Source organism: Neomonachus schauinslandi, chromosome 8 (genome assembly GCF_002201575.2).
Source record: "Neomonachus schauinslandi chromosome 8, ASM220157v2, whole genome shotgun sequence".
In the NCBI taxonomy this organism is placed as follows: Eukaryota; Metazoa; Chordata; class Mammalia; order Carnivora; family Phocidae; genus Neomonachus; species Neomonachus schauinslandi.
In genome coordinates this window covers 72,627,256-72,653,404 of record NC_058410.1, presented here as the reverse complement: position 1 = coordinate 72,653,404, position 26,149 = coordinate 72,627,256, and the positions used below count along the sequence as shown (strand labels likewise).

General features: G+C 39.7%; 1 protein-coding gene across 12 annotated transcripts in view; it reads right to left on the bottom strand.

Moving 5' to 3' along the window:
* Positions 1-16,929, bottom strand: part of SNX14 (sorting nexin 14) — a 92,414-nt gene extending 75,485 nt beyond the window's left edge. For 11 of the 12 annotated variants that reach the window (XM_021693572.2, XM_044917557.1, XM_021693573.2 and 8 more), the window contains exon 1: positions 16,605-16,929. In XM_021693572.2, coding sequence (XP_021549247.1) covers positions 16,605-16,804 — 200 coding nt within the window. In that variant the 5' untranslated portion in view covers positions 16,805-16,929. The remainder of the gene's footprint in view (positions 1-16,604) is intronic. The other variant, XM_021693575.2, reaches the window with a different exon arrangement.
* Between the last annotated feature and the right edge of the window lie 9,220 nt (positions 16,930-26,149).

Here is a 26,149-nt window from a genome sequence, read left to right as displayed (position 1 = left end):
GAAATCCAAATCAAAACCTCAATGAGATACCACCTCACACCAGTCAGAATGGCTAAAATTAACAAGTCAGGAAATGACAGATGTTGGCGGGGATGCGGAGAAAGGGGAACCCTCCTACACTGTTGGTGGGAATGCAAGCTGGTGCAGCCACTCTGGAAAACGGTATGGAGGTTCCTCAAAAAGTTGAAAATAGAGCTACCATACAACCCAGCAATTGCACTACTGGGTATTTACCCCAAAGATACAAAAGTAGGAATCCGAAAGGGTACGTGCACCCCGATGTTTATAGCAGCAATGTCCACACCACAATAGCCAAACTGTGGAAAGAGCCAAGATGTCCACCAACAGATGAATGGATAAAGATGTGGTATATATATATACAATGGAATATTATGCAGCCATCAAAAGGAATGAGATCTTGCCATTTGCAACGACGTGGATGGAACTGGAGGGTATTATGTTGAGTGAAATAAGTCAAACAGAGAAAGACATGTATCATATGACCTCACTGATATGAGGAATTCTTAATCGCAGGAAACAAACTGAGGGTTGCTGGAGTGGGGGGTGGGGTGGGAGGGATGGGGTGACTGGGTGATAGACACTGGGGAGGGTATGTGCTCTGGTAAGCGCTGTGAATTGTGCAAGACTGTTGAATGTCAGATCTGTACCTCTGAAACAAATAATGCAATATATGTTAAGAAAAAAAAAAAGAAGAAGAAGAAGAAGAAGGTAGCAGGAGGGGAAGAATGAAGGGGGGGAAATCGGAGGGGTAGACGAACCATGAGAGACGATGGACTCTGAAAAACAAACTGAGGGTTCTAGAGGGGAGGGGGGTGGGAGGATGGGTTAGCCTGGTGATGGGTATTGAGGAGGGCACATTCTGCATGGAGCACTGGGTGTTATGCACAAACAATGAGTCATGGAACACTACATCTAAAACTAATGATGTAATGTATGGGGATAATATAAGAATAAAAAAATTAAAAAAAAAAAGAAATCAGTTTTCTTTGGGCACACTAAATTTCAAGTATCTTAAAACATGGCACGCAATTGGGGCACCTGGGTAGCTCAGCTGGTTGAGTATCTGACTCTTTCAGCTCAGATCATGATCTCAGGGTCCTGGGTGGGATAGAGCCCAGAGTCAGGCTCTTCACTCAGTGTCTGCTGAAGATTCTCTCTCTCTCCCTCCCCCTCTACCCCTTCTCACGCTCGCTCACTCTCTCTCCTCTCTCTAAAATAAATCTTAAAAAAAATGGCAAATAGAAATGTTTCATGAGCAATTAAATACTGGGTAGTTTAAATCTCTGCAGAGAATATGAGCTAAGTAAAAAAGTTTGGGGATTATCACAAAAGATCACTGAAGTCATGGGAGTAAATGAAATGACCAGGGAGGAGCTGCAGAATGAAAAAAGAAGAGACATTTAAGAAATAAGCAGAGCAAGAGAAATTTATAAAGGAATCTATTAATTAGAAGAGCTGGGAGAAAAAAAAAGAATCAAGTCATACGGGCGCCTGCGTGGCTTGGACAGTTAAACATGTGCCTTCAGCTCAGGTCACGATCCCAGGGTCCTGGGATCTAGCCCCGCATCACAGACTCCCTGCTCAATGGAGCCTGCTTCTCCCTCTCCCTCTGCCTCTCCCCCCGCCCGCTCATGCCCTCTCTTTCTCTCTCTCTCTCCCTATCTCAAATAAATAAAGAAAATATTTTTTTAAGATTTTATTTGAAAAAGATTTTATTTATTTATTTGACAGAGAGAGAGACACACAGAGAGAGAGGGAACACAAGCAGGGGAGTGGGAGAGGGAGAAGCAGGCTTCCCGCTGAGCAGGGAGCCGGAAGCAGGGCTCGATCCCAGAACCCTGGGATCATGACCTGAGCCAAAGGCAGATGTTTAACAACTGAGCCACCCACGTGCCCCAAATAAATAAAATCTTAAAAAAAAAAAAAAAAAAAAACAAAGTAAAAAAGGTTGTAAAAAAAAAAAAAAAAAAAAAAAAAATTCAGCAGGGATGAAGTAGTTAACCCAATCAAATATTTTAAAATTTAAGTGAGAATGAGAAGTTTTAGCAACAAAAAAAGGCACTGATGAACCAGCAAAAGCAGTTAGTAGAATGCCAAAGGAATGCAGTGGATTAAAGAGTGAAATGAAGGTAAAAAAGTGAAATTGGGGGATGCCTAGGTGGCTCAGTCAGTTAAGCATCGGACTCTTGGTTTTGGCTCAGGTCATGACCTCAGGATCATGAAATCGAGTCGTCCCATGTCAGGCTTCGCACTCAGCAGGGAGTCTGCTTGAGATTCTCTTTTTCCCTCTCTCTGCCCCTCCCCCACTAAAAGAGGTGAATTGGTAAATGTGGATAATTCTCTTTTTAAAAAAGGAAGAGCAGGCTAAGGTTGTGCCTGGAGAGAGATAATGACTGAAAATGTTTAGAAAAACCTAATCATATTTAAAGGTTGACAGGATATTAGGAGATAAGAGAAAAAGACATAGGAGAAGAAGAGCTAATTGAATTAATAATGTCCTAGAGAAGATAGCAGTAGTTGGGATTCAGAACCTAAAGAGAAGAAAAATTATACGAGGGAGAGATAACTCTTCCCAAATACCAGAGAGAAAGAATAAATGGATGAGAATGCACTTATCCTGTAGATTCAGTAGTGAGGATTAAAAGCAATATGATGTCCTTTAAGTGAAACGGGAAATGCTGAGAGAGAAAGGCAAATGTGGCAATATCAGAAGTTCTAGCAGATTGGGGAAGTTCTGAAAGAGCTGCTGGGCAGAAGTAAAGAAAAGAGTATTCTGAGGAACTGCTGGGGAGTTAAATTTACAGGTTTGGGATTTTCTCTAGCATCATTCAGTAACCAGGATATAAACACTAAAAAAGCAAGCAGCATCACTGATCCAAGATTTGAATTTTGTCAGGTGAGTGCGATAGAAGGGAGTTAAGGATACTGGCAATAGAGTAGTTGAAGTGATGGACCATGGATTCTAAGCTAGACCAACTCTAAACTGCATAGGAAAGTAAAAACAGAGGAGAAGAAATAGAAAGAAAAGGAGTCAGGAGGCTGAGAAGTCAAGGAGCAGGTACAGTGTGACTGACTGACTGAGAGAAGCAGCCGGTCAGCAAGTGGGATACTTGCTTTTTAAGATTTCAGAGGTAGAGTTCTTTCTGGTGATAACAGGGCTACCATATGTTGATCCAAGTGGGAAGCTAAAGAGGAATCACCTCACAATAGAATATTTATTTGGTGGGTTATTCACACAAGCACTAAGTCACCTAGAATGATGACAGGATTTAAAATGGAGAGGAAGTCTATAAGCCACAAAACAAAGTCATCTATAGATGAGCACAAATGACCTGGAGATTGATATCAATGAGAAAACAGACAAATGGCATAGGTTTCAAAGGAGTAAAGGACTTCTGCTTCCTGGACAGAATGACTGGTACCAGACTTGCCTTCCCACCATAAACAACTATAAAACAGGATGGCTCAGTAGGTTAAGCGGCTGCCTTCAGCTCAGGTCATGATCCCAGCATCCTGGGATTGAGCCCCGCATCGGGCTCCCTGCTCAGCCGGAAGCCTGCTTCTCCCTCTGTCTGCCATTCCCCCTGCTTGTGCTCTCACACACTCTCTCTCTCTCTGATTGAAAACAAACAAATAAACAAAAAAACATACACAGTAACTATTTCCAGGCACCGGACAATAGGTAATACAGGACTATAATTTTTAAGAGAAAGGAAGCACACAATTGAGTTCCACATCCATCCCAGTTCTCCGACTGACGACAATTTACCAAATGCAGTATGGAATAGAAAGGATTACAGAAGACCTGGGAGTTCAGAATTGGGAAATATACAGCACCAAGTAGTAAGAAGAGGTGAAGATGGATGATTAGAGGTGCTTACCTATTACAGACAGTGACCAAGTAAATATAAAAGCTGTGAGACAAAGGCTGAGGCACCAAACCAGATGAATTGCCTGGTCTTACTGTTGCGTGCAGAACAAAATAAAAACCCCTTAAACCTTTACGGTCCCTTTTGATCTGGCCCCAGTTCACTTTTCTACTCTTATTTCTTCCCATTCCTTTTTTTTTTTTTTTTTTTAAATAATCTCTACACCAAGCATGGGGCTTGAACTCACAACTCGCAGGCTCTAATGACTAAGCCAGCCAGGCACCTCTCTTCTCATTCCTGTATACAAAACTTCACTCCAACCAAAATAGCATACTTGACATCAAGCTTTTAAAAAAAACCTTATACTTGGAAACTAACTCAAATTATAGAGGTATTTCAGAGAGGAAATTATCAAATTCCTGTTCACAGCTGCTTACCAAAATTCATTTTGACCCAGACAGACATGACTCAGAATTCAGAATTTTTAGGATTTTTGAACAGTTATATAGTACATATTTCATACATAATTTAACACTCCCAATGAGATCTAATGCAGTACTCCATAATTAGATATTAACATTTCTGCAGCAAAACATAAAAGCAATAAAAAATAATTAAGTCAGAAATAAAGACTATAAATAGGGGCGCCTGGGTGGCTCAGTCAGTTAAGCATCTGCCTTCAGCTTGGGTCACGATCTCAGCGTCCTGGGACTGAGCCCCACATCAGGCTCCCTGCTCAGCGGGGAACCTGCTTCTCCCTCTCCTTCTGCCTGCCACTCCCCCTCCTTGTGCTCTCTCTTTCTCTCTGTCAAATAAATAAATAAAATCTTAAAAAGAAAGACTATAAATAGTCTCATGTCTATTCAGGTCAGGTTTTGTCATCAAATGTAATTAGTACAAACTTAAGGGAAAAGTTACTTCTTCAGAGCTTTTGATTTCAGAATTACAGATTAGGAATTGTAGACCTGTAGATCAAATGACAGACCTTAGACTGAATGACAATAAATACTACCTGCAATACATGTGGGCTTTAACTAAGGCAAGCAATAACTAAGGTATTATTTAAGAAGAAAATCTATATCCTTAAATGCATTAATCCAGTGGTTCTCAACCAAGGGTGTTTTGCCCCACAGGCGGCATTTGGCAGTATATGCAGACATTTTTGATTGTCACCGTGGAGATGGGGAAAGGGAAAGTGCACTATTGCCATCAAGTAGCTAGAGACCAAGACTGCTGCTGCTAAATATCCTACAATGCACAGGCCAGCCCCTCACAACAAAAAATTATCTAACCCAAGTTATCAATAGTGCTGAGATTGAGAAACCCTGCATCAATCAGAGACAAATACTAAAACCAGGATGCTAAGCATTCAGAAAGCTGGAGAAGAAAACAGGATCCAAACACATAAAAAGGAAGGAAACAATAAAGAATAGAAATCAATAAAGCAAACAACAATGACAAGAGGAAATAACAAATATAAGCTCGGTTTTTGAAAAATTAATAAAATAAGCAAAGCTCTAATTGGATTTATCCTCCTTTTCCAATTTGAGCTGTACTTTACTGTAGCTAAACAGACCTAACAGGCGAAGTAAAGCAATTCTAGAAGAAAAAAAAAAAGAGAAAAAGAATTCAAATTTTAAAATATACAAGGAATGAAAAAATGAGAAAATCATCATGTTGCAACCTATAATGAAGTAACTCAGGGAATAAATAAATGGTAAAACAAAAGAAGTTTGTTGGGCAAAGTATTAGCTGTCACTACCCAAATCCACAAAAAGTAAGGCAACTCCATCTTATGTAGAATTATCCTCTCATGTGATACAATAAGATGAACAGAGCATCTTCAAAGTATTCTTGCACACACACAAAAATTTAAATCTAATCAAATTTATAAATCAAACACCCTGTCCACAAAAAATATGCAGGTAAGGATAAAAAAAAACAAGACACCATGAGGAATCTAACAGCTAAAGTGTGAACAAATGACCCAGTTTCTTCAAGTCAATGGTGGGGAGAGGGGAGAGACACAGGTAAGGAGGAATGTTCTAGATCCAGGTAAACAAACTATGGCTGTGGGCCAAATGCCACCTGCTTTGGTATGGCTCTCAAGCTAAGAGAGGTTTTTACATTTTTTAAGGGTTCTTTGAAAAGAAAAAAAAAAAAAAGAATATGGAACAGAGACCTGATGCAGCCCAAAGTCTAAGATATTTACTATCTGACAATAGAAAAATTTTTGCCAACTCTGACTCTAAATTAGAAGAGATTTACAAAAGCTTAAGAGATGTAGCTCCCACATACAATGAGTGGACCTATTTTAGATCCTGATTAGTATAGATACACTACAAATTTTTACACAATTAGGAAAATTTGATTATGGACTTGTTATTAGATGATATTAACCAACTACTGTTAATTTTTTAAGGTTATGGCTTTGTGTAGAAGTGATTTTTAAAATGGAGGAAGATGAGATATTTTTCAAATATGTAAAATATTGATGGTTGTTGAGGCTGAGTGATGGGTGCTTAGAAGTTCCTTGTACTCTCTTTTTTCTATGTATGCTTGGAAATTTTCATAATCAAGAGCTAATAAAAAAGACAAGGTTTTAGCAAGACAGATCAAGGAATAAAAGAAAAAGAGAGAATACAAATATACAAAATACAGAATGAAGAAGAAATAATGACAGCTAAAACTGAAATGAAAAATTAAACTATGAACAACTAGTTCATAAACTGGATAACCTACAGGACATAAATTTTTGGAAAAAGACAAAAATGCTAGAAATTAGTAAGTGAAGAACTAGATAACTTATATAGACCAATTATCATTACAGGAATTAAAATAGTAATCAGAGACATGGCTGGGGCGGGGGGAAAGACCCTGGCCCAAATGGTTTTACCAAACTGTAATGAGACAGATAATCCCTATCCTATATAGATAACTTCAGGGGAAAAAAAAAAAAAAAAAAGAGAGAGAAAAGCTGCTAATTTAAAAGGACTAATATAATTTTATTTTTTTAATGTATTTTTTTTAAGATTTTATTTATTTGACAGAGAGAGACACAGCGAGAGAGAGAACACAAGCAGGGGTAGTGGGAGAGGGAGAAGCAGGCTTCCTGCTGAGCAGGGAGCCCGATGCGGGGCTCGATCCCAGGATCCCGAGATCATGACCTGAGCCGAAGGCAGACGCTTAACGACTGAGCCACCCAGGCACCCCAGGACTAATATAATTTTAATTCCCAAATCAGATAAAGACAATATAAGAAAATCATTAGGTCTATTTTACTTATGAAATACTTAGTAAAATATTAGTTAACTAAAACTAGCAACGTATCATAAAATAAAAAATAACACATCATAAGAAAAGCGTGTTTTTAAATAGCTCATTATCTTTAAATCTACACCATCATAGACTAAAGGAGAAAAAAAAAATCAAAACAATGATATCTCTTGATCTAACAATGAGTTCACAGGGAACAGAGAGGGAAAAGAACATACCCACAACACTACAGACTATAAAAAACTCCACAGGGGCGCCTGGGGTGGCTCAGTCGTTAAGCGTCTGCCTTCAGCTCAGGTCATGATCCCAGGGTCCTGGGATCAAGCATCAGGCTCCCTGCTCAGCTGGAAGCCTGCTTCTCCCTCTCCCACTCTGCCTGCTTGTGTTCCCTCTTTCGCTGTCTCTCTCTGTCAAATAAATAAATAAAATCTTTAAAAAAATAAACAAACAAAATAAAATAAAACAAAATAAAAAACTCCACAAAACATATGGCCCAGTTTCTTCAACAAATAAATTGCAAGGTTAAAACAAAGTGGGATGGGGTGCCTGGGTGGCTCAGTTGGTTAAGCGACTTCCTTCGGCTCAGGTCATGATCCTGGAGTCCCTGGATCGAGTCCCGCATCGGGCTCCCTGCTTGGCAGGGAGTCTGCTTCTCCCTCTGACCCTCCCCGCTCTCATGTGCTCTCTCTCATTCTCTCTCTCTCAAATAAATAAATAAAATTGGGCGCCTGGGTGGCTCAGTTGGTTAAGCGACTGCCTTCGGCTCAGGTCATGATCCTGGAGTCCCTGGATCGAGTCCCGCATCGGGCTCCCTGCTCGGCAGGGAGTCTGCTTCGTCCTCTGACCCTCCCCCCTCTCATGTGCTCTCTGTCTCTCTCATTCTCTCTGTCTCAAATAAATAAATAAAATCTTTAAAAAATAAAAAAAATAAAAATAAATAAATAAAATTAAAAAAAAAAAAACACCAAAGTGGGATGTATGGGGAGGGGAGGTAACTTTCAAATTAAAAGACCATATTTGGATCTTAATTTGATTAACTGTAAAAAGCCATTTACAAATAAGATTCATAATTATGGATAGAGCAATAGAAACATCATAAAGCATGTGAAAATATAGTAAAATGTTAGTGGTAAAATCTAGGCAGTACATAACTGGTCATCTATTATAAATTCATACACTGATGTATGCTTAAAAATTTTTTTATCATAAAATGATGGGGGGAATTCTAGCAAATTCAGGGAAATATGACCATTGAATGGATATTTGATGATGTTAAGAAATTACCTTTTTCTGATGTGAAGTGGCATTATGGTTATGGAAGAAAAAAAGGACTTATCTGTTAAGAGACACATACTGGAATTTTTACTGTTTATAGATAAAATATGTCCTGTGGGATTTGCTTCAAAATAATTGGGGGGGGGGGGTGATATTTGACCTGAGCTGATAGTTTTTTAAGCTTGGTGACAGATACTTAACAGGTTTCATTATACAATTCTATTTTTATTTTATGTATGTTTAAAATATTCCATAATAAACATTTTTTAAATGAATAAAAAGTGACTAAAAAGACACAAGAACAGATCTGAATGAATGGAGAGATTATTTATGTTCATGGATGAAACCTTTAAAAATAGTAAAGATATAAATTCTACCCAGATTAATTCACAAATTAATAATACTGTGGTGGTATTAAATATGACTGCAAATTCTTTGACACTCTTCACATCAAAAACAGGAATGTAATTTCCTTCCCCTTGAATAGGGGTTATAGCCTTAATAACACTACAACTAAGAGAATGTAGCAGAAGTGAAGCTACCTAACCTCCAAAACTGGGTCATAAAATGGATATGGCTTCCGGCAGGCTCCCTTTCTCAGGATGCTCACCTTTGTAAGCCGGCACCATGTTGGGGAAAAAAGCCACACGCAAATACCATATGTACAGGTTCTGGCCTCTAGTCTTTCTGAGATCACAGCCAACAACCAGCATCAATTGTCACATACGTGAATGAAGAAGCCAACAATTACTTTTCTAGCCCCCTGCCTCATGGTGCCCAGCTGATGATGCACAGTGAATAGAAATTAGCTATACCCACCAACTCCTGCCCAAATTACAGTTCTGTGAGCAAATAAGATGTTGTTGTTAACTTAAACCACAAATTTTGGGGATGGTTTGTTATGTGACAATATATAAACAACCAGAAACTACAATCAAAATTCCAGCTCAATCTTTTGAGAAATTTAATATATTCATTCTAAATATATAGGGAAAATAAAGGTTTATTTACTTATTTATTTTTAGATTTATTTACTTAGTTGAGACACACAGAGAGTGCACACACAAGCACACAGAGGGAGAAGCAGACTCCCCGCTGAGCAGGAAGCCTGATGCAGGGCTGTTCCTAGGACGCTGGGATCATGACCTGAGCTGAAGGCAGATGCTTAACCTACTGAGCCAACCCGGTGTCCCGAAAATAAAGGTTTAAAAAGAGCTATGCCAACTTTGGATAAGAAGGGCCAAGAGTGAGAATTTGTCCTAGGAGATATAAAACCACACTGTGAAACATAACACTATTGTCAAAAAAAAAAAAAAAAAATCTGGTACTGTTATAGGAAGAGAAAAATAAAGAGAAGAAACAGAACTTAGAAGTTTGGGAACAAAATATATGATATCCTAGAGTCTGTCTGTCTGGGTTCAAATTCTGGCTATGACACAATGCAAATTACCCTCTCTGAGTCTTGTTTGGTCCACTATATAATGAGGTAGTAATAATACCTAACTCAAAGTTGTTACGATGATTAAATAAGATCACAAATGTGCTTAGAATAGCCTGTCACATACTAAGTTATAAGTGTATGTAAGCCAGTTGTGGTAATTTAAAAAATAAAGAATCATCAATGAAGTAAAAAGACAACCTATGGATGAAATGTGAAAAAAATATTTGCAAACCATATATGTGATAAGGAGTTAATATCCAAAATACATAAAGAATTCATACAACTCGGGACAACCTTGCACTTCAACAGGAAGAAGCCTACTTTAGTACTCCAGCAAGGGGAAGAAATTTTTCTTGCACAGCAACAAGCCCAGCCAATAAGAATATACCACAACTCAAGCAATGAGAAACCACCACCACCCTGCATTGTCCCTTTCTTCCAATGGACTTTTATTCAAAGCAGACCTTCCCATCTTCCTCCTTGTCTCTATTAAATTACATTCCTCTCCTTTGATCTTCAGGCTTGTCTCTGGTTTCCCATAGCAACTGCCCATTGCTCTACTATTCCTGAATAAACCCATTTTGCTGGTTAAAAAAGGAAAAAAAAGTGTGCAGAGGACCTAAATACACATTTCTCCAAAGAAGTTATATGAAATACCAACAGGTACATGAAAAGATGTTCAACATCATCACAGTCATTTAGGAAGATGCAAATTAAAACCATAATGAGATATCACCTCACACCTGTTAGAATGGCCACCATCAAAAAGGCAAGAGATAGGGGTGCCTGGGTGGCTCAGTTGGTTAAGCGTCTGCCTTCGGCTCAGGTCATGATCCCAGGATCAAGCCCCGCATCGGGCTCCCAGCTGAGCGGAGAGCCTGCTGCTCCCTGTTTGTGCACGCTCTCTCTCTCTGCCAAATAAATAAATAAAATCTTTTTTAAAAAAATTAAAAGTATTTTTAAAAAAGACAGTAAATAACAAATGCTGGTACGGATGTGGAGAAAAGAGAACCCTTTTGTGCTATTGGTGGAATGTGAACTGATACAGCCACTATGGAAAACAGTTTGGAGGATTTCCAAAAAGTTAAAAATAAAACTACTATATAATTCAGCAATTCCACTTCTGGGAAAATATCCAAAGGAAACAAAAACACTAACTCAAAAAGATATCTGCACCTCCGTGTTCACAGTAACATTATTTACAACAGCCAAAATATGGAAACAACCTAAGTGTCCACTGACAAATGAATAGACAAAGAAGCTGTGGTGTGTGTGTATATATATACAGAATATTATTCAGCCATAAAAAATGAGGAGGGGCGCCTGGGTGGCTCAGTTGGTTAAGCGACTGCCTTCGGCTCAGGTCGTGATCCTGGAGTCCCGGGATCGAGTCCCGCATCGGGCTCCCTGCTCAGCAGGGAGTCTGCTTCTCTCTCTGACCCTCCCCCATCTCATGTTCTCTGTCTCTCATTCTCTCTCGCAAATACATAAAATCTTTAAAAAAAAAAAAAAATGAGGAAATCCTACCATTTGGGACAACATGGATGGACCTTAATGGCATTATGGTAAGTGAAATAAGTCAAATAGAGAAAAGAAAAAAAGAAAAATAGTGCATGATCTCACTTATATGTAAAATCTTAAGGAAAAAAACTCAGAAAAAGAGATCAGACTTGTCGTTACAAGAGGTGGAGCACAGGGGAGAGGAAACTGCAGGAAGGTGGTCAAGGTACAAACTTCCAAGATGATAAAAAAGTACTAGGGATATAATGTACAACATGATGACTACAGCTAACAATTAAGCTACAATTAACTAGTTAAAACTACAATGAGCTACCTCTATTCACTAAAATGACTAAATTAAACCTACAGACAATATCAGACGGAACAGTCAAATGTTTTGGCAGGAGTGTAAATTAGTACAACTACTTGGGAAACTATCTGGCAGTATCTACTTAAGTTAAACAAACACATACACTATGACTAAGCATTTCCATCCATGGGCATCTACCCAAAAGAAATAAATCTATCAAAAGAAATACATATAAGAATATTCATAGCAGCATTATTCATAATAGCTAAAAACTGTAAACAAGTCAAATGCCCTTCAACAGAAGAATGGCTAAACAAAGTATGTCATATTCCCAGTGGAATACTGCACAATAACAAAAGAGACTGAAGTCCTGACATACACAACAATATGGACAAATCTCAAAAGAGATGAGAGGAAAAAAAAAAAGAAAAAGAAACTAGATACAAGAGGATCATATAATTCCATTTATATGAAATACAAAAACAAGCAAAACTGATCAATGGTAACTGAGGTTACTAACAAGGGAGTCTACTGGGGTGCTAGAATAGATGAGACAAAAATAACTGTTAACATTTAATAAGAGTATGTTCTACGTCCTAAGCACCATTCAAAACACTTCCGATGTATTAACCCTTTAATCATCAAAATAATCATATAATGTGGGTACTAGTATTATCCCCCACTTTACAGATAACAGCACTATGACAGATAAAAGTTAGATCCCTTATCCAAAGCCACATAACTGATTAATGAGGGAGGCAGAATAAAATTCTTACATTGAAGTTCAGATTCAAAACTTTCAACCACAACAATAAATTGCCTCAATAATCAAAGAAAACTCTTAATACTACACCTGGGCCAAACAAAACACAAAGTGTTAGTTAGCTATTATTACTATTACCATTATTATTACTAGCATGTAACTTAAAATATTCCTTATTATAACACTGAAATATTCAACACTACCATTAGTAAATGTAATTGTATCTATGCTCCTTGCTTTCCCTAACAATACTGTAACAGTGATTTCACAAATTATTTGAAATATATAAAGTATGTTACTCTATTCATCCCACAAATCATTTATAATAGCCATTATAATAGCCAAAACTTATAGCTATTTATCTTTCCACAGATAAGATTCACAATCTTGGGGCACCTGGGTGGCTCAGTCAGTTAAGAGTCTGCCTTCGGCTCAGGACACGATCCCAGGGTCCCGGGATTGAGCCCTGCATCAGGCTCCCTACTTAGTGGGAAGCCTGCTTCTCCCTCTTCTCCCCACTCTTGCTCGCTCTTGCTCTCTCTCGCTATCTCTGTTGCTATCTCTGTCTCTCTCAAATAAATAAAATCTTTAAAAAAAAAAGATTCATGATCTTAATTCATTTTGAAAGAAAAATTTATATACTAAATAACACCTTGAAAGAGCTTTAGGATTTAAAGTTTCAAGACTATAAGAGAAAAAATTAATCTCAGGGGTGCCTGGCTGGCTCAGTCGATAGAGCATGTGACTCTTGACCTCAGGGTCATGAGTTCAAGCCCCACAATGGATGTAGAACCTACTTAAAATAAAATTTAAAAGAAATTTTTTTAAATAATTTTGAAAAAGACTAATATTCTAAGTTTAACCATATAGAAGGGAAGCTCCAAATCTCCATACTAACCAGTAAAGATTTTAAATTGAAAATTTCTTTTAAAGTTATTTCTAAAAACTGTTGAAATGCCTGTGTAGAAATCATTTAGGTTTTTTTTTTAAGATTTTATTTATTTATTTGACAGAGAGAGACAGCGAGAGAGGGAACACAAGCAGGAAGAGTGGGAGATGGGAAAGCAGGCTTCCTGCCAAGCAGGGAGCCTGACACAGGGCTCAATTCCAGGTCCCCGGGATCACGACCTGAGCCGAAAGCAGACACTTAACGACTGAGCCACCTAGGTGCCCCGAAATCATTTAAGATTTTTTTTTAAGTAATCTCTACCTCCAACTTGGGACTCAAACTCACAACCTCAAGATCAAGAGTCGCATGTTCTTCTGACTGAGTCAGCCAGGTGCCCCAAGAAATCACTTATTGATGGTATGCATTAAGCCTATCTTCTCATTTCAAATTTCATCATTATACCCCTAATACTTTTATTATATATATGTTTTTTTTTAATTTCTGAATAAATGTGCCTCATATTCCCCACTCCCAGAAGGGACCACATTTTCTTATATAACAATCTTCCAGAGATAGACAAAGCATACATAAACATACGTCTTTGTATGTACATATGAATGTACACACATGTTCTAAAGAAAATCACACAATACACTGAAAAGCACACTATATACTTTGTCGATAGCGATAGCAAGAGCAATAGCAAGAGCAGGAACACAAGTAGGGAGAGTGGGAGAGGAAGAAGCAGGCTTCCCGCTAAGCAGGGAGCCCAATGTGGGGCTCAATCCCAGGACCCTGGGATCATGACCTGAGCCGAAGGCAGATGCCTAACGACTAAGCCACCCAGGTGCCCCTAACCATTCTTTTAGTCAAGACAGTTCTATCATGTTTAAGGTCACTTTTGCTGCTTTCAACAGTAACAAAAGAAAATACAAAAAAATGTATGCAAAAACAATTTCACTCATAAATCCAACCACTCAGAGATAACGTTTATGTATTACATCCTTCTTTCTTTGCATAATACAAATAAAGATACAGGGCAGAGATCAGATGGTATCGTATGACTTCTTAACAACAAAGAACACTATATGCTATAATTAAGTAGGTGACCTCAGAAATCTAGTTCAACCTGATCTTGCATGTCCTACCTTGGACACCTAAACTGACCCATCTACCAAAAGAGATAGGTTAAGAATTCCTGGACAAAACTTACTAATCACAGAACTTTTACCTATCTTTCATACTAAAGCTATTCATCTAGCTTAGAATACCTTCCAGATGACAGAAAGCAAGTAAGTATTTAATAACTCATTTCCACTCTGTTAAGGATTCCCCTTCCTCCATATTCCTAAAATCAAACATCTTACTATCACAATCAAAGCACATTTTCCAGTAAAATATCAGTTGCTACTTAAACCTAATATATTAACCCAGAGTCAACTAACAAGAAAGCAAAATGCGTAGGGAAAAAATTCAACTCCAACAGTCACAGGAAATGGTTACCTTAGAGCAAAATTAAATCACCAAATTCCTGGCGAATGTTTTCCCATTCCTCTCCTCAGGGATCAACTACCCCAAAATTAAGAGTAGAGATGGCTTCATGTTCAAAACATCAGAAAAAATATCATGCAGATGCCGTTGCTGACAAGTGTCTCAGACTTCTTTCCACCAAGAGCAATTTGGAAATAATCTGAAGGAAAAGTTCTCCTCTGCTACCTATTTCATCGTTACGATTTCTGGAAATAGCTAATTGAAGGAAATAAATTTATTTCAGGGACAGAACCTTCCCATTTCAAAATGTAAACCGAATTTATCAATTTTAACTTTCAATCTTCCCTTATGGAATATTTTAGAGATACTGAGATAGGTACTATTTTGCTTTCTGACTTCAACAAATCTTTACGATCATCCATTTTAACCAACCACCCTTTGGGAAAAGCTCCGGCAACAAGACTGTGTGTGAAGACACCTGGGTGGCTCAGTCGGTTGAGGTCTGCCTTCAGCTCAGATCATGATCCCAGGGTCCTGGGATGGAGCCCCGTGTGGGGCTCCCTGCTCAGTGGGGAATTTGCTCTCCCTCTCCCTCTGCCCATCCCCCTGCTCCTGCGCGCTAATGAATAAAATCTTTAGTAATAAAAAATAAAAAAGACTGTGTGTGAGTCCTTCAGCTTAAGAGTGTGTGCGTGTGTGTGCTTCAGTTGTAAAAGTGTGTGTGCTTGGGCTGCGAGATCGTGTGCATGCTTCGACGGCATGATTGTGCTTGCGCGCTTCAGCTCTAAGACTGTGAGCATGTATGTGCTTCAGTTGTAAGACTGTATGTGTGTGTGCACGCACCCTTCGGCTGTAAGACAGCGCGTATGCACCCTGCGGCTGTTAAGATTGTGTGTACATGTGTGCGCTTCAGCTGTTAAGACTGTGTGTGTGCGCCCTTCAGCTTTAAGAGTGTGGGTGTGCCTGTGTGCGTGCTTCAGCTGTAAAACTGTGTGTGCGCGCGCGCCATGGGGCTGTAAAACTGTGTGTGCGCACCCTTCGGCTGTAAGACTGTGCGTGCTGTGTGCGCGCGCGCCCTTCGGCTGAGAGACCGTGTGGGTGTGTGCACTTCAGCTGTAAGACTGAGCGTGCGTGTGCGTCCTTTAGCTGTCAGACTGTGCGTGCGTGTGCGTGCGTGCGCGCGCGCCCTTCGGCTGAGAGACCGTGTGTGTGGATGTGTGCACTTCAGCTGTAAGACCGTGAGCGTGCGTGTGCGTCCTTTAGCTGTAAGAACTGTGTGGGCCTGTGCGTGCCCTTCGGCTGGAAGACTGTGCGTGCAGTGTGTGCGCATGCGTGTGGTGAGAACGAGGGGGAGTCAGCCTAAAACCGGGGCTGCTACAAGACCTGGAACCCTCCTTCGTCAGCTGACTGGACCGACCCTGCAAGGTCTCAAATTGGAACGCACATACAGATTTCACTCCTCTGAAAAACAGCGATGAGGGAGCCCCAGGTTCAAGGAACAGGTGAAAAGTAGGTAAGAATCGGGGCCAGGTGTCTCAGGAGACCCGGCCTCAGGAAAGGGGGCACTGGAACGCACCCCACCCCCGCTCGCACTTCCGGGCCCGGACGCTCCGCCCAGCTCCCCGAGGCCGCTGCTCCCAAGGCCTCGCAGCCGGCCGCAAACGCCACAGCGGCGCAGCCCCGAGCGGTCTCCACACAGTGAAGTAACACGGGCCCCCGTCCGCAGCCTCGCAGAGCAGCCGCCCGCCAGCTCCGCGCTGCGACGTTACCTGTTGAGGAGCAGGGAGGCGACGCTGAGGCAAAGCAGCAGGAAGCAGAACAGCGGGTACTGGCGGCAGATCTCGCGTCCCACGTCCAGCCGCAGCCGCTGCTTCAGCTTCTCCCCCATCGTCCTCACCCAGGACACCATCTCCGTTGGCGTGGCCGAAGCTCTGCTACAGATAGAGGCCGAGGTCGAGGCCACCCCCATCAACCTCCCGCGTTTCAGCCCCGCCGGCCGTGCAGCTACCCACACAGCCGCGGACCGGCGGACTGTCCGGAGGCTGCAGCCGCCCAAGGCCCCGCCCAAGGCCCCGCCGCGCGTGCGCAGCCCCCGCCCCCTCCCCTCCGACTGCCGGCCGAGGGGACTGCCGCACGACGTGCTCGAGGTCGTCACCCCGCGCGAGGCCCAGCGCGTCGCCCCGCTCCGCCCTCTTGGCCAGGGTCGCGCGCCCTCTCCTACGAGGGGCCGGACTCCACTGGCGAGGAGCCTTTTTCGGAAATCGGGGGGAAGCTGCAGCAGCCAGTAACCGCCTGTATCGCGGAGGAGAAAAGGAAGGTTGTGCCCGAGCACGGGAGAAACTACAGCCCCGCGCAGCCGCCGGGCCCTGCCTGCGGGACATCCTGAGCTCGCGAGGCCCGCTGGGGACTGTAGTCTTTGTGACGCGAGCCGGCGGAGGGATGGAGTGCGTGGTCGCAGCCCCCGCCACTCTCCACGCCTCCTGAACGTAGGCTCTGCTCCGGATGGGCACAGGTCGAGCTTTACGCGACGCCCAAGGGAGAGAACAGGGGGACGACTCTGAGTCCTTAATTGGCTTGGCGGGGGGGGGGGGGGGGGCGGAGGGGGTGAGTAAAACATCCCTGGAATACGGGAGTCAAACCCACCGGGCCGCCACCCCTGCGAGAGCATATTCTGCGCGCTCAGGGGCAAGGTAGAGCTCAGGTCACCACGGCCTCGCGGGCCTAATCAAAATCCCAAGCGTTTGGACAAGGCAAATTGGCAAGTTAGGTTAAATCCCTTTTGCCTCGTGGAGCTTTCGCTTAAGTTATCCTATTTCTGAATTTTAATTTCCTATTTTCCGCTACTCTGAGAAATGCAGGAAGACATCGTAACAAGTTAACATTTATTTAGGCGGCGCGCTAAACACTTTAATTTAACCTCCACACCTCATGATGGAGGTACTCTGATTTTCCCAGTTCACAGCTAGATTACTGAGACGTAAAGGAACTTGCTCAGAATCCTACAGCTAGCAAAACCGGGATTTGAAGTAGTTCTAACCCCAGAGTCGGCGCGTCATTTTTATTTCCTTAAGATCTTACCCTCCGAAGTGCAGAACAGATACGTTCAGAAATTAGTTTTTTTTTAAAAAAATGGTGCATGTACGCTTTCATGAATATTTTCCCATGTTATTATGAATACACAGATCATCTTCAATGATGCATTATTTTCCTTCAGAATGTACTGTCTTTAAACTATTAATGCCATTTAATTTCATTGACATAATGATTACCATTTTCTATTGTAAATTTATACACATTTCTAATTATTTTTTTAGGATCAACATCAATACAGTTGCTTGATCAAAGGGTAAGAACAAGATACTGTCAAATTTCTTCCTAGAATGGTTTTCCACAGTGGTATATAACATTTCACTGGTCCTCATCATTAGGTATTGTCTAAACTAACATCACAAATATGCTGTACCATTTCTTATTAAACCATTTAAAATACTGTGTAACATCACTGGAAAACTTAGTGCTTTTTTTTAATGTTTTAAGGTACACAATTAAATATTTAGTATACTGATTGCACTTTTGCAGCCTTTTTAAAATTATCTTTAATCTAGAACCCCTTGTTTATATGAACATTTTAGGGTACACTAAAGTATAAAAGGTGTATGTTGAACTAATCTACATGTATCAAGGGCCTACTATGTACTTGAGTAATACTAGGGCAAGTTACTTTATTAAACTTTTCTGTGAAGTTACACTGCCAGTCCTTTTTGTTTAAATACTTTATTTCCTTAAAGGCTTGTTCTGAAATTACTGTTCAACTTTGCACTGAGAACCAGTACATTTCAAAGATAAAATGTTTCCAGTTCAAATTAGACATTTTTAGACATCCAACTTAGACTTTTTCCCATATGAGTTTCTCAGTAGAGGCAATTAGAATAATTTAAATTTTCATATTATGCTTAGAAATGGGAAAAGCAAAAATAAATTTCTGCTATGAAAAGCTATTTAAAATCCACACCTAAAGCAAGAAAAAAAATTTACTGTTGATACAGACCTCGTCAAATAAAATAACTTTTTACTTTACTAGATGTTTTCTCATTAACCTTATGGTCTAGTATCTACTTTAACACATACACAGAGCTTGAAGTTTTTTCTTAAAAAACTTGTATTAAGTTTTGAACTTCAAGCAGGGATAATGCCTATTAAATGCAAAGTGCCTACTAAATGTCTTTATACGGGGCGCCTGGGTGGCTCAGATTGTTAAGCGTCTGCCTTCAGCTCAGGTCATGATCCCCGGGTCCTGGGATCGAGCCCCACATTGGGCTCCTGGCTCAGCCGGGAGTCTGCTCCCTCTCCCTCTGCCTCTCCCACTGCTCATGCTCTCTCTATCTCTGTATCTCTGTGTCTCAAATGAATAAATAAAATCTTTTAAAAAATAAAATAAAATAAAGTCTTTATACAATGCTTAATACAAAATTTTTCTTAGATTATTGTATGAATCTATGAATGTGATAAAAGCAGCCAAACCAACTACCTTTATTTGGATAATAACCCAAAATGACAGGGATAAGGTATATCCACAATCAATCCTGATTCTGAAACCAGCTCCACCTTCTGTATTTCATTGAGCAAAGTTAACTTGATCTACTTCAACCCCTGCATCCTCAACTCTAAAACAGATATCTCTCTTCAGAAGTTTTAGAGATTAAGTTGGGTGGAAAGTGCCTATTAAATGTCTTCATACAACGCTTAATACAAAATTTTTCTTAAATTATTGTATGAATCTATGAATGTGATAAAAGCAAACCAATTACCTTTATTTGGATAATAACCTAAAGTGACAATAACCTGAAATCACAGCTGATACCTAATAAGAGATAGGTCCAAAGAGGTTCACTGCCTGCCCTTAAAGTTCTAGACCTGCAGTGTCCAATACAGTAGCCACTGACCATTATCTGGCTACTGAGCATTTAGAATGTGGCCAGTTTGAATAGACATGTGCTGTAAATGTAAAATACACACCGGACTTCACACGAAAAGAATATAAATGGTCTCAATTTTTAAAACAATTAAAAATGTTGGTGATTTTTCGAAATAATGAGCTAAAAAATAATAATCTTGTTTCTTATTTCTATAATGTGGCTACATTAATCTAATTTTACTATTAATATAATTTTTAAATTACGTAAGTGGTTTACATTATATTTCTACTGGACAGTGCTACTCCAGACTGTGGAGTAGCTGTTAGCTGCGGAGAGCCAGTACAATTAAATGTGTAAATTTTAGATAAATGCCACAATTACTGTGTATGCCAGGGATACATTTTCAAACTATAAAAAGTAAAAAATAGTTGATAATGCATTCATCTAAAGGGCTCAAACATTATACTACCATCCAATAAAAGCTCCATTATTTTAATGAATATTTATTGATTTAGCAAATATAAGGCACTGTACTAGATGAGGTGGCAGATACAATGATTTAGATGCATTTTTCTGACCTCCAAAGGCTTACAATCTAGTGGAGACATGTGACACATGAAAATGTATAATACAGGTCATGTTTATATATAAAGGCTGTAATAGTAATAGTTTTTTTTTAATGACAAAAGATGGGAAAGAAAAATTTTCTTTAGTGGGGACAGTAATTTAAGCAAAAACTAGGATTTATCTCTGCTTTCACTTAATTTTCACAAGTCACGCAATAGGGAATGTTAAGTATTTAAAATGCTTCTAATTAAACCTGATTCTCCCAACCCCACCAGCAAACTGCACAAATTGCTTATATTGGTACGGGAGCTTGAAAAGATGGTGTTGAATACCTGAATCCCAGTAATTAGGCCTACTTAACTCTGATGACCCAGAATATACACCAAATTTTAACTGTTGAGGGCCATGATCTGCATGGCATAGTGGATCAGGAAAAGGATAGATGAATACATACACATTACCCTTAGGACTCATTTCAGTCTCTCCCTCTCAGATGCCTCCTATAATTTGGAACATGCTCTCCTGGAACAGGATTGGCATACCCAAACCTGCTTTCCCCCCACTGTGTCCCAAAGCATCAAGGTTCATATTACCTTTTTGTGGCATTTGTAATGTTATTTTTAGTCTTAAGATTTATTTTAGAGACTGAGCATGAGTGGGAGGGACAGAGGGAGGAGAATCTCGAGCAGACTCTGCACTGAGCATGGATCCCGACATGGGGCTCGATCTCATGACGCTGAGATTATGACCTGAGCCAAAACCAAGAGTCAGACGATTAACCACCCGCCACCCAAGCGCCCCAGTGTTAACTTTACATTTCATAATGCCCTCTTCCCCCCACAACTTACCCCTATGTATCAACCTCTGGATATAACATCTGTTAAAGGAGCAGCTAAACTGCCCTAAGAAACGTTCCTTTCCTTGATTTTCAAAAAAGGAACTACAGTGGAGAGTAATTCAAGGAAGAGCATTAAGGGATTTTTACAGGTAGGAGTTTGAAAAATTAAAAATGCAGGAAGGCCTGAGTGGCTCAGTTAGTTGAGCATCTGCCTCTGATTCAGGTCATGATCCTAGGGTCCTGGGAACCAGTCCCAAGTCAGGCTCTTTGCTCAGCAGGGAGCCTGCTTCTCCATTTGCCTGTTGCTTCCCCTGCTTGTGCGCTTGCTCTCTGATAATTTTTTTTTTTAAAGGCAGGTATTACTTTCATATTTACCCCCCCCCTTTTTTTGCATGGCCATGATGTAAAACCTCCAATGGGAAGATATGAAGGACTACAACTTTATAGAATCAATGGCTCAAATAGATCCTATCTGGGTAAAAGAGCTGTTTTGACCATAGAATTCTGGGAAGTCTCATTACACCTTAGCACCAAAAAAGTAAAGCATTTAATGTTTGTCATCTTATTTATAAGACACGATGGAATAACCATCCGCTCAAACCTCACTTTCATGGAACTAGGTAGATGGTCATAACTTCAGAAAATGTCAATTATTTCATAACTGATTACAAACTGAAAATACACTCACCTGCCTGTTTGATAAGTATTAAAGACTGGAAAAGGCACTTTAATTCTAACACCAGCATTATATTGGATAAGACGGCCAATGTTTCTCTTGTCTACTTTTAAACTTACCCTTTAAATAAGTAAAACATTCCGCCTTATGTCTCGTATTAACTACAGAGACACTGGTTTCCTTTCATAAAAAGAAAAATGCTAACTGTATTCAGGTGTTTAAATATAGCTTTCAATTGACTTCAGTAACTTCTGAAAGTATTTTGGAAAGGCTTTGCCATCCTTCCCCTTACCTCTAGGTAGGCTATTCACTAAAATATAAAAACAAAAGCATTTTCATATGGTACCTATAAACCACCATGCAACTAGGCTTGGTTCAGAATTGTGAAAATCACTAATATTGTTACTTCAATTCCAATTCTAGGAAGGTTGCTACCAAAGAATTAAAAATCAATTTTATCTTCCCTAAAAAGCAGCCTTAAAATTTTGGTAATCTGAGACTAGCTCTAAGAAAATAAACTTGGGGTGCCTGGCTGGCTCAGACAATAGAGCATGCAACTCACAATCTTGAATTTGTTAAGTTTGAGCCCCACTTTGGGCATAGAGATTACTTAAAATGTTCTTTAAAAAGAAAAAGAAGAAAAGAAAGAATACAGGGGCGCCTGGGTGGCTCAGTCGGTTAAGCGTCTGTCTTCGGCTCAGGTCATGATCCCAGGGTCCTGGGATCAAGCCCCGCGTTGGGCTTCCTGCTCTGTGGGAAGCCTGCTTCTCCCTCTTCTACTCCCCCTGCTTGTGTTCCCTCTCTCGCTGTGTCTCTCTCTGTCAAATAAATAAAATCTTTAAAAAAAAAAAATACAGTATATCCAAGTAGAAAAGGTAATTTTGGAAGTTATTTTTAAAACTTTATTGGAAAATTTCCCCTATATATTGAAAGGCAGTTACCATTTAAATTTATGTTTCTTTAAATTTATAGGTTTCACATAAACTTTAAAACAACATAAAATTTTTTTTAAATTAGAATTTTTAACACTATCAAAAAGTCATTTGGCCTCTACTATTCAACTGTGAAGTTTGAAATATAGCCTTATTTATTCAGTGTAATTAAGAACTTGGTCCCATATGTTCAGAGAGCAACTCTATTTCCAGTTAAAATAACAAAATAGATTAGCTTAGTTTATTTCTTGGGGCTAAGAAGAAATCTTCTCCAAGAAATATCCCTATCTAAATATAAGTAGTCCTTTTCATGTCTTGAGTTTTCAAAGATTGATAGCACGTGTATTATTCTTAAATTGGTTTAATCCTGTTTACATATTCACCCCTGTCAAATTTCATAACTTTGTTTTTTTCCCAGTGTAAAGCAGCACATTAAACTGTTATTGATCATGGTAGAGGATGGGAAATTGCAATTAACACATACAGTTAACAATGAATTTGAAGAATAGCAGCAATAAATGAATATATAATTTAAATAATCCTTAAGATTCTTCTTGTAATTACAAAGCATTGAAACATAAGACTTTTTTTAAAGATTTATTTGAGAGCGAGCGAGGGGGGGTGGGGGGAGGAGCAGAGGGAGAGAAATTCAAGCAGACTTCCCACTAAGCACAGATCCTGCCGCAGGGCTCGATTCCAGTACCCTGAGATCACAACCTGAGCCAGAACCAAGAGTCGCTCAACCCACTGTACCACCCAGGTGCCCCGAAACATCAGATTTCCAAATGTGGCCAGATGTTTTAAAACCATAGTTTTGCACCTAAAGTTACCTTTAAGTAGAGGTTGGTAAATTTTTTTTTTTTTTGAAAGATTTTATGTGACAGAGAGAGACACAACAAGAGAGGAAACACAAGCAGGGGGAGTGGGAGAGGGAGAAGCAGGCTTCCCTCGGAGCAGGGAGCCCGATGCGGGGCTCGATCCCAGGACCCCGGGATCATGACCCGAGCTGAAGGCAGACGCTTAACGACTGAGCCACGCAGGCGCCCGGAGGTTGATAAATTTAAACCCATAGCACAAGGAAGAAAAATTACCTAGTAGCCCTATTTAAACTCCAGAAAGCCAAAGGCAGAAGTTTTATCTTGATGTTCTCCTAACTGTATATATTCCTGAGGGATATTTTGTTGATAGTTTTAAAGTACCTACAGCAAGAAGACTTTACTATTTTGGCTGAAGTGGAGTTTTGTTTGAGGGGTTGGCTTGGGGGTGTAGAACGAAAAGTGAGCCAAAGATAGACAAGGCAAGCAGTTTACAGATATATATAATGAAAGGTAAGAATAGAAGGTTGAGCCAAATTACAAAATTTTAAATTACATAATTTTAAATTAGATATGTGGGTTACATCTTATTTCTATTGGACAGTGCTGTTGTAGACTCTAGGTACAGACGTGGCAAGCCATTATAATTAAATGTGCCACTTGTAAATGTGGTTTTTAAGAACCATTTAAGATATTCATTCAAAATAAATATGAAGTTCAGTCAGACCTGAACGTCCTAGAATGTAGGTTAGGACTTGGTGAGAGAGGACATTTCAGGCCTATTCAGTAATGGTAAATGGTAAATGATCAATGCAGCCGGATGTGAAAAGAGAAATTGACACAATCACTGACAGCAGAGCACTCTGTGTACAACAAACAGCTGAAATGCAGATCTGCACATAACACAGAAAATAAACAAGCCTGGACAGTAAAACAGGAGTCCACATAGATGTGATATGAAGCTGTGAATGTAGATGAGATGAAGGAAACAAGTACAAATGAAGAAAAAGGGAAATAAGGAAAGGTAAGTACGAGGTGATCGGAGATTAGAGAACCTTACACAACAAAACAAAAAAACTTCCCAAGAATTCAATGTAACAACTCAGAGGTCAAAACTTTTTAAAAAAATAATTCTCATATCAGGCTATTGATATCCTGTGAACAGCTCTTTAAAATAGAGGGGAGAGAAAAATCAATCGAAAAGGGTACCATTCCAAACCACCAAGCTACCTAGAAAAAAGTGCAAAATGCTTTATCCTGATAATGAAAAATGCAGGGTTTCTACTGGGGCAGGAGGGTGGGGGAGGCAATTTGCTGGTGCTATGGTGAACCCTTTTGCTATTTTGATTATATTAGCCCTACAATTTTTAGAAAACGTTTGAGCTACTAGCAATAAAGCAAATTTGGGAGGTTGGTTTAGCACTTATGTGGTCTTTTATTTCCTGAACAGGTTCATTTATATTAGCATTACAGCAAATGTGTTTTGCCTAGAACTACAGAACTAAGAGACTTGAGATAAATGAACACTAATTCTAAAGATTAAAAAACATAGTCTCGCTGTGTCTCTGTCAAATAAATAAAATCTTAAAAAAATAAAAATTAAAAAAATAAAAAACATAGTTACTACCACGTAAGATCCATGTTGCTCAAATAGTTGACATCTAAATGATTCAGGCTGCCTCCATACTAGTGTAATATTAACACAGTAATTTAGGGAATTTGGGGATAACTTGAATAATGCCCTATGAACTATATAGGGCTTGATATAGTTTTCTTCCTCAGAATATAGACAGACTTCAATATTTCCCTACCTCTAAGAGAAATAAGCATCCTACTCTCTTCCCCTCAAAGAGTAAGGATCACAAAAATATTCCAGAAAATGTTCATACATGTAAGGTATTACCTGTTGATTACAGTGTGAATGAAGACTTTTAATTTAACATTTCCTATTTTGTGAAACTAAGCCTTCACAGAAGTATGAATGAAAGGAAGTAATAAATCCTCTGGATGCAATGTTACCAAAACCAAAAGCTGTACCTTATAAAATGTTGAGAGCTGGAAAAAACATCAAAATTTAGTATCTCTTTTATCCAGGACAAAGAGGTTATATTGTGTTTGTACATAGTACCCTCATTAGATGCCTCAATGATTAGGAAGAAATATTTTTTTATTTTTCACCTAGAACTACTGGGAATTAAAAGGAAGTATCTAAATCACTGAAATTGTTGACTGTATTAATGCACACAATTTGGTTGAGCAACCTATATTTTTGTAAATTTAATACACACACATGCTGGGGCACCTGGGTGGCTCAGTCGTTAAGCGTCTGCCTTCGGCTCAGGTCATGATCTCAGGGTCCTGGGATCGAGCCCCGCATCGGGCTCCCTGCTCAGCGGGAAGCCTGCTTCCCTCTCCCACTCCCCTTGCTTGTGTGCTCCCTCTCTCGCTCTCTCTTTCAAATAAATAAAATCTTTAAAAAAAAAAAAAATACACACACATGCTAACATCAAGCTTATTAGAATGGTGAAGCCATACGAATACAAGAGATTAGCATGCTGTATGTCCAATTT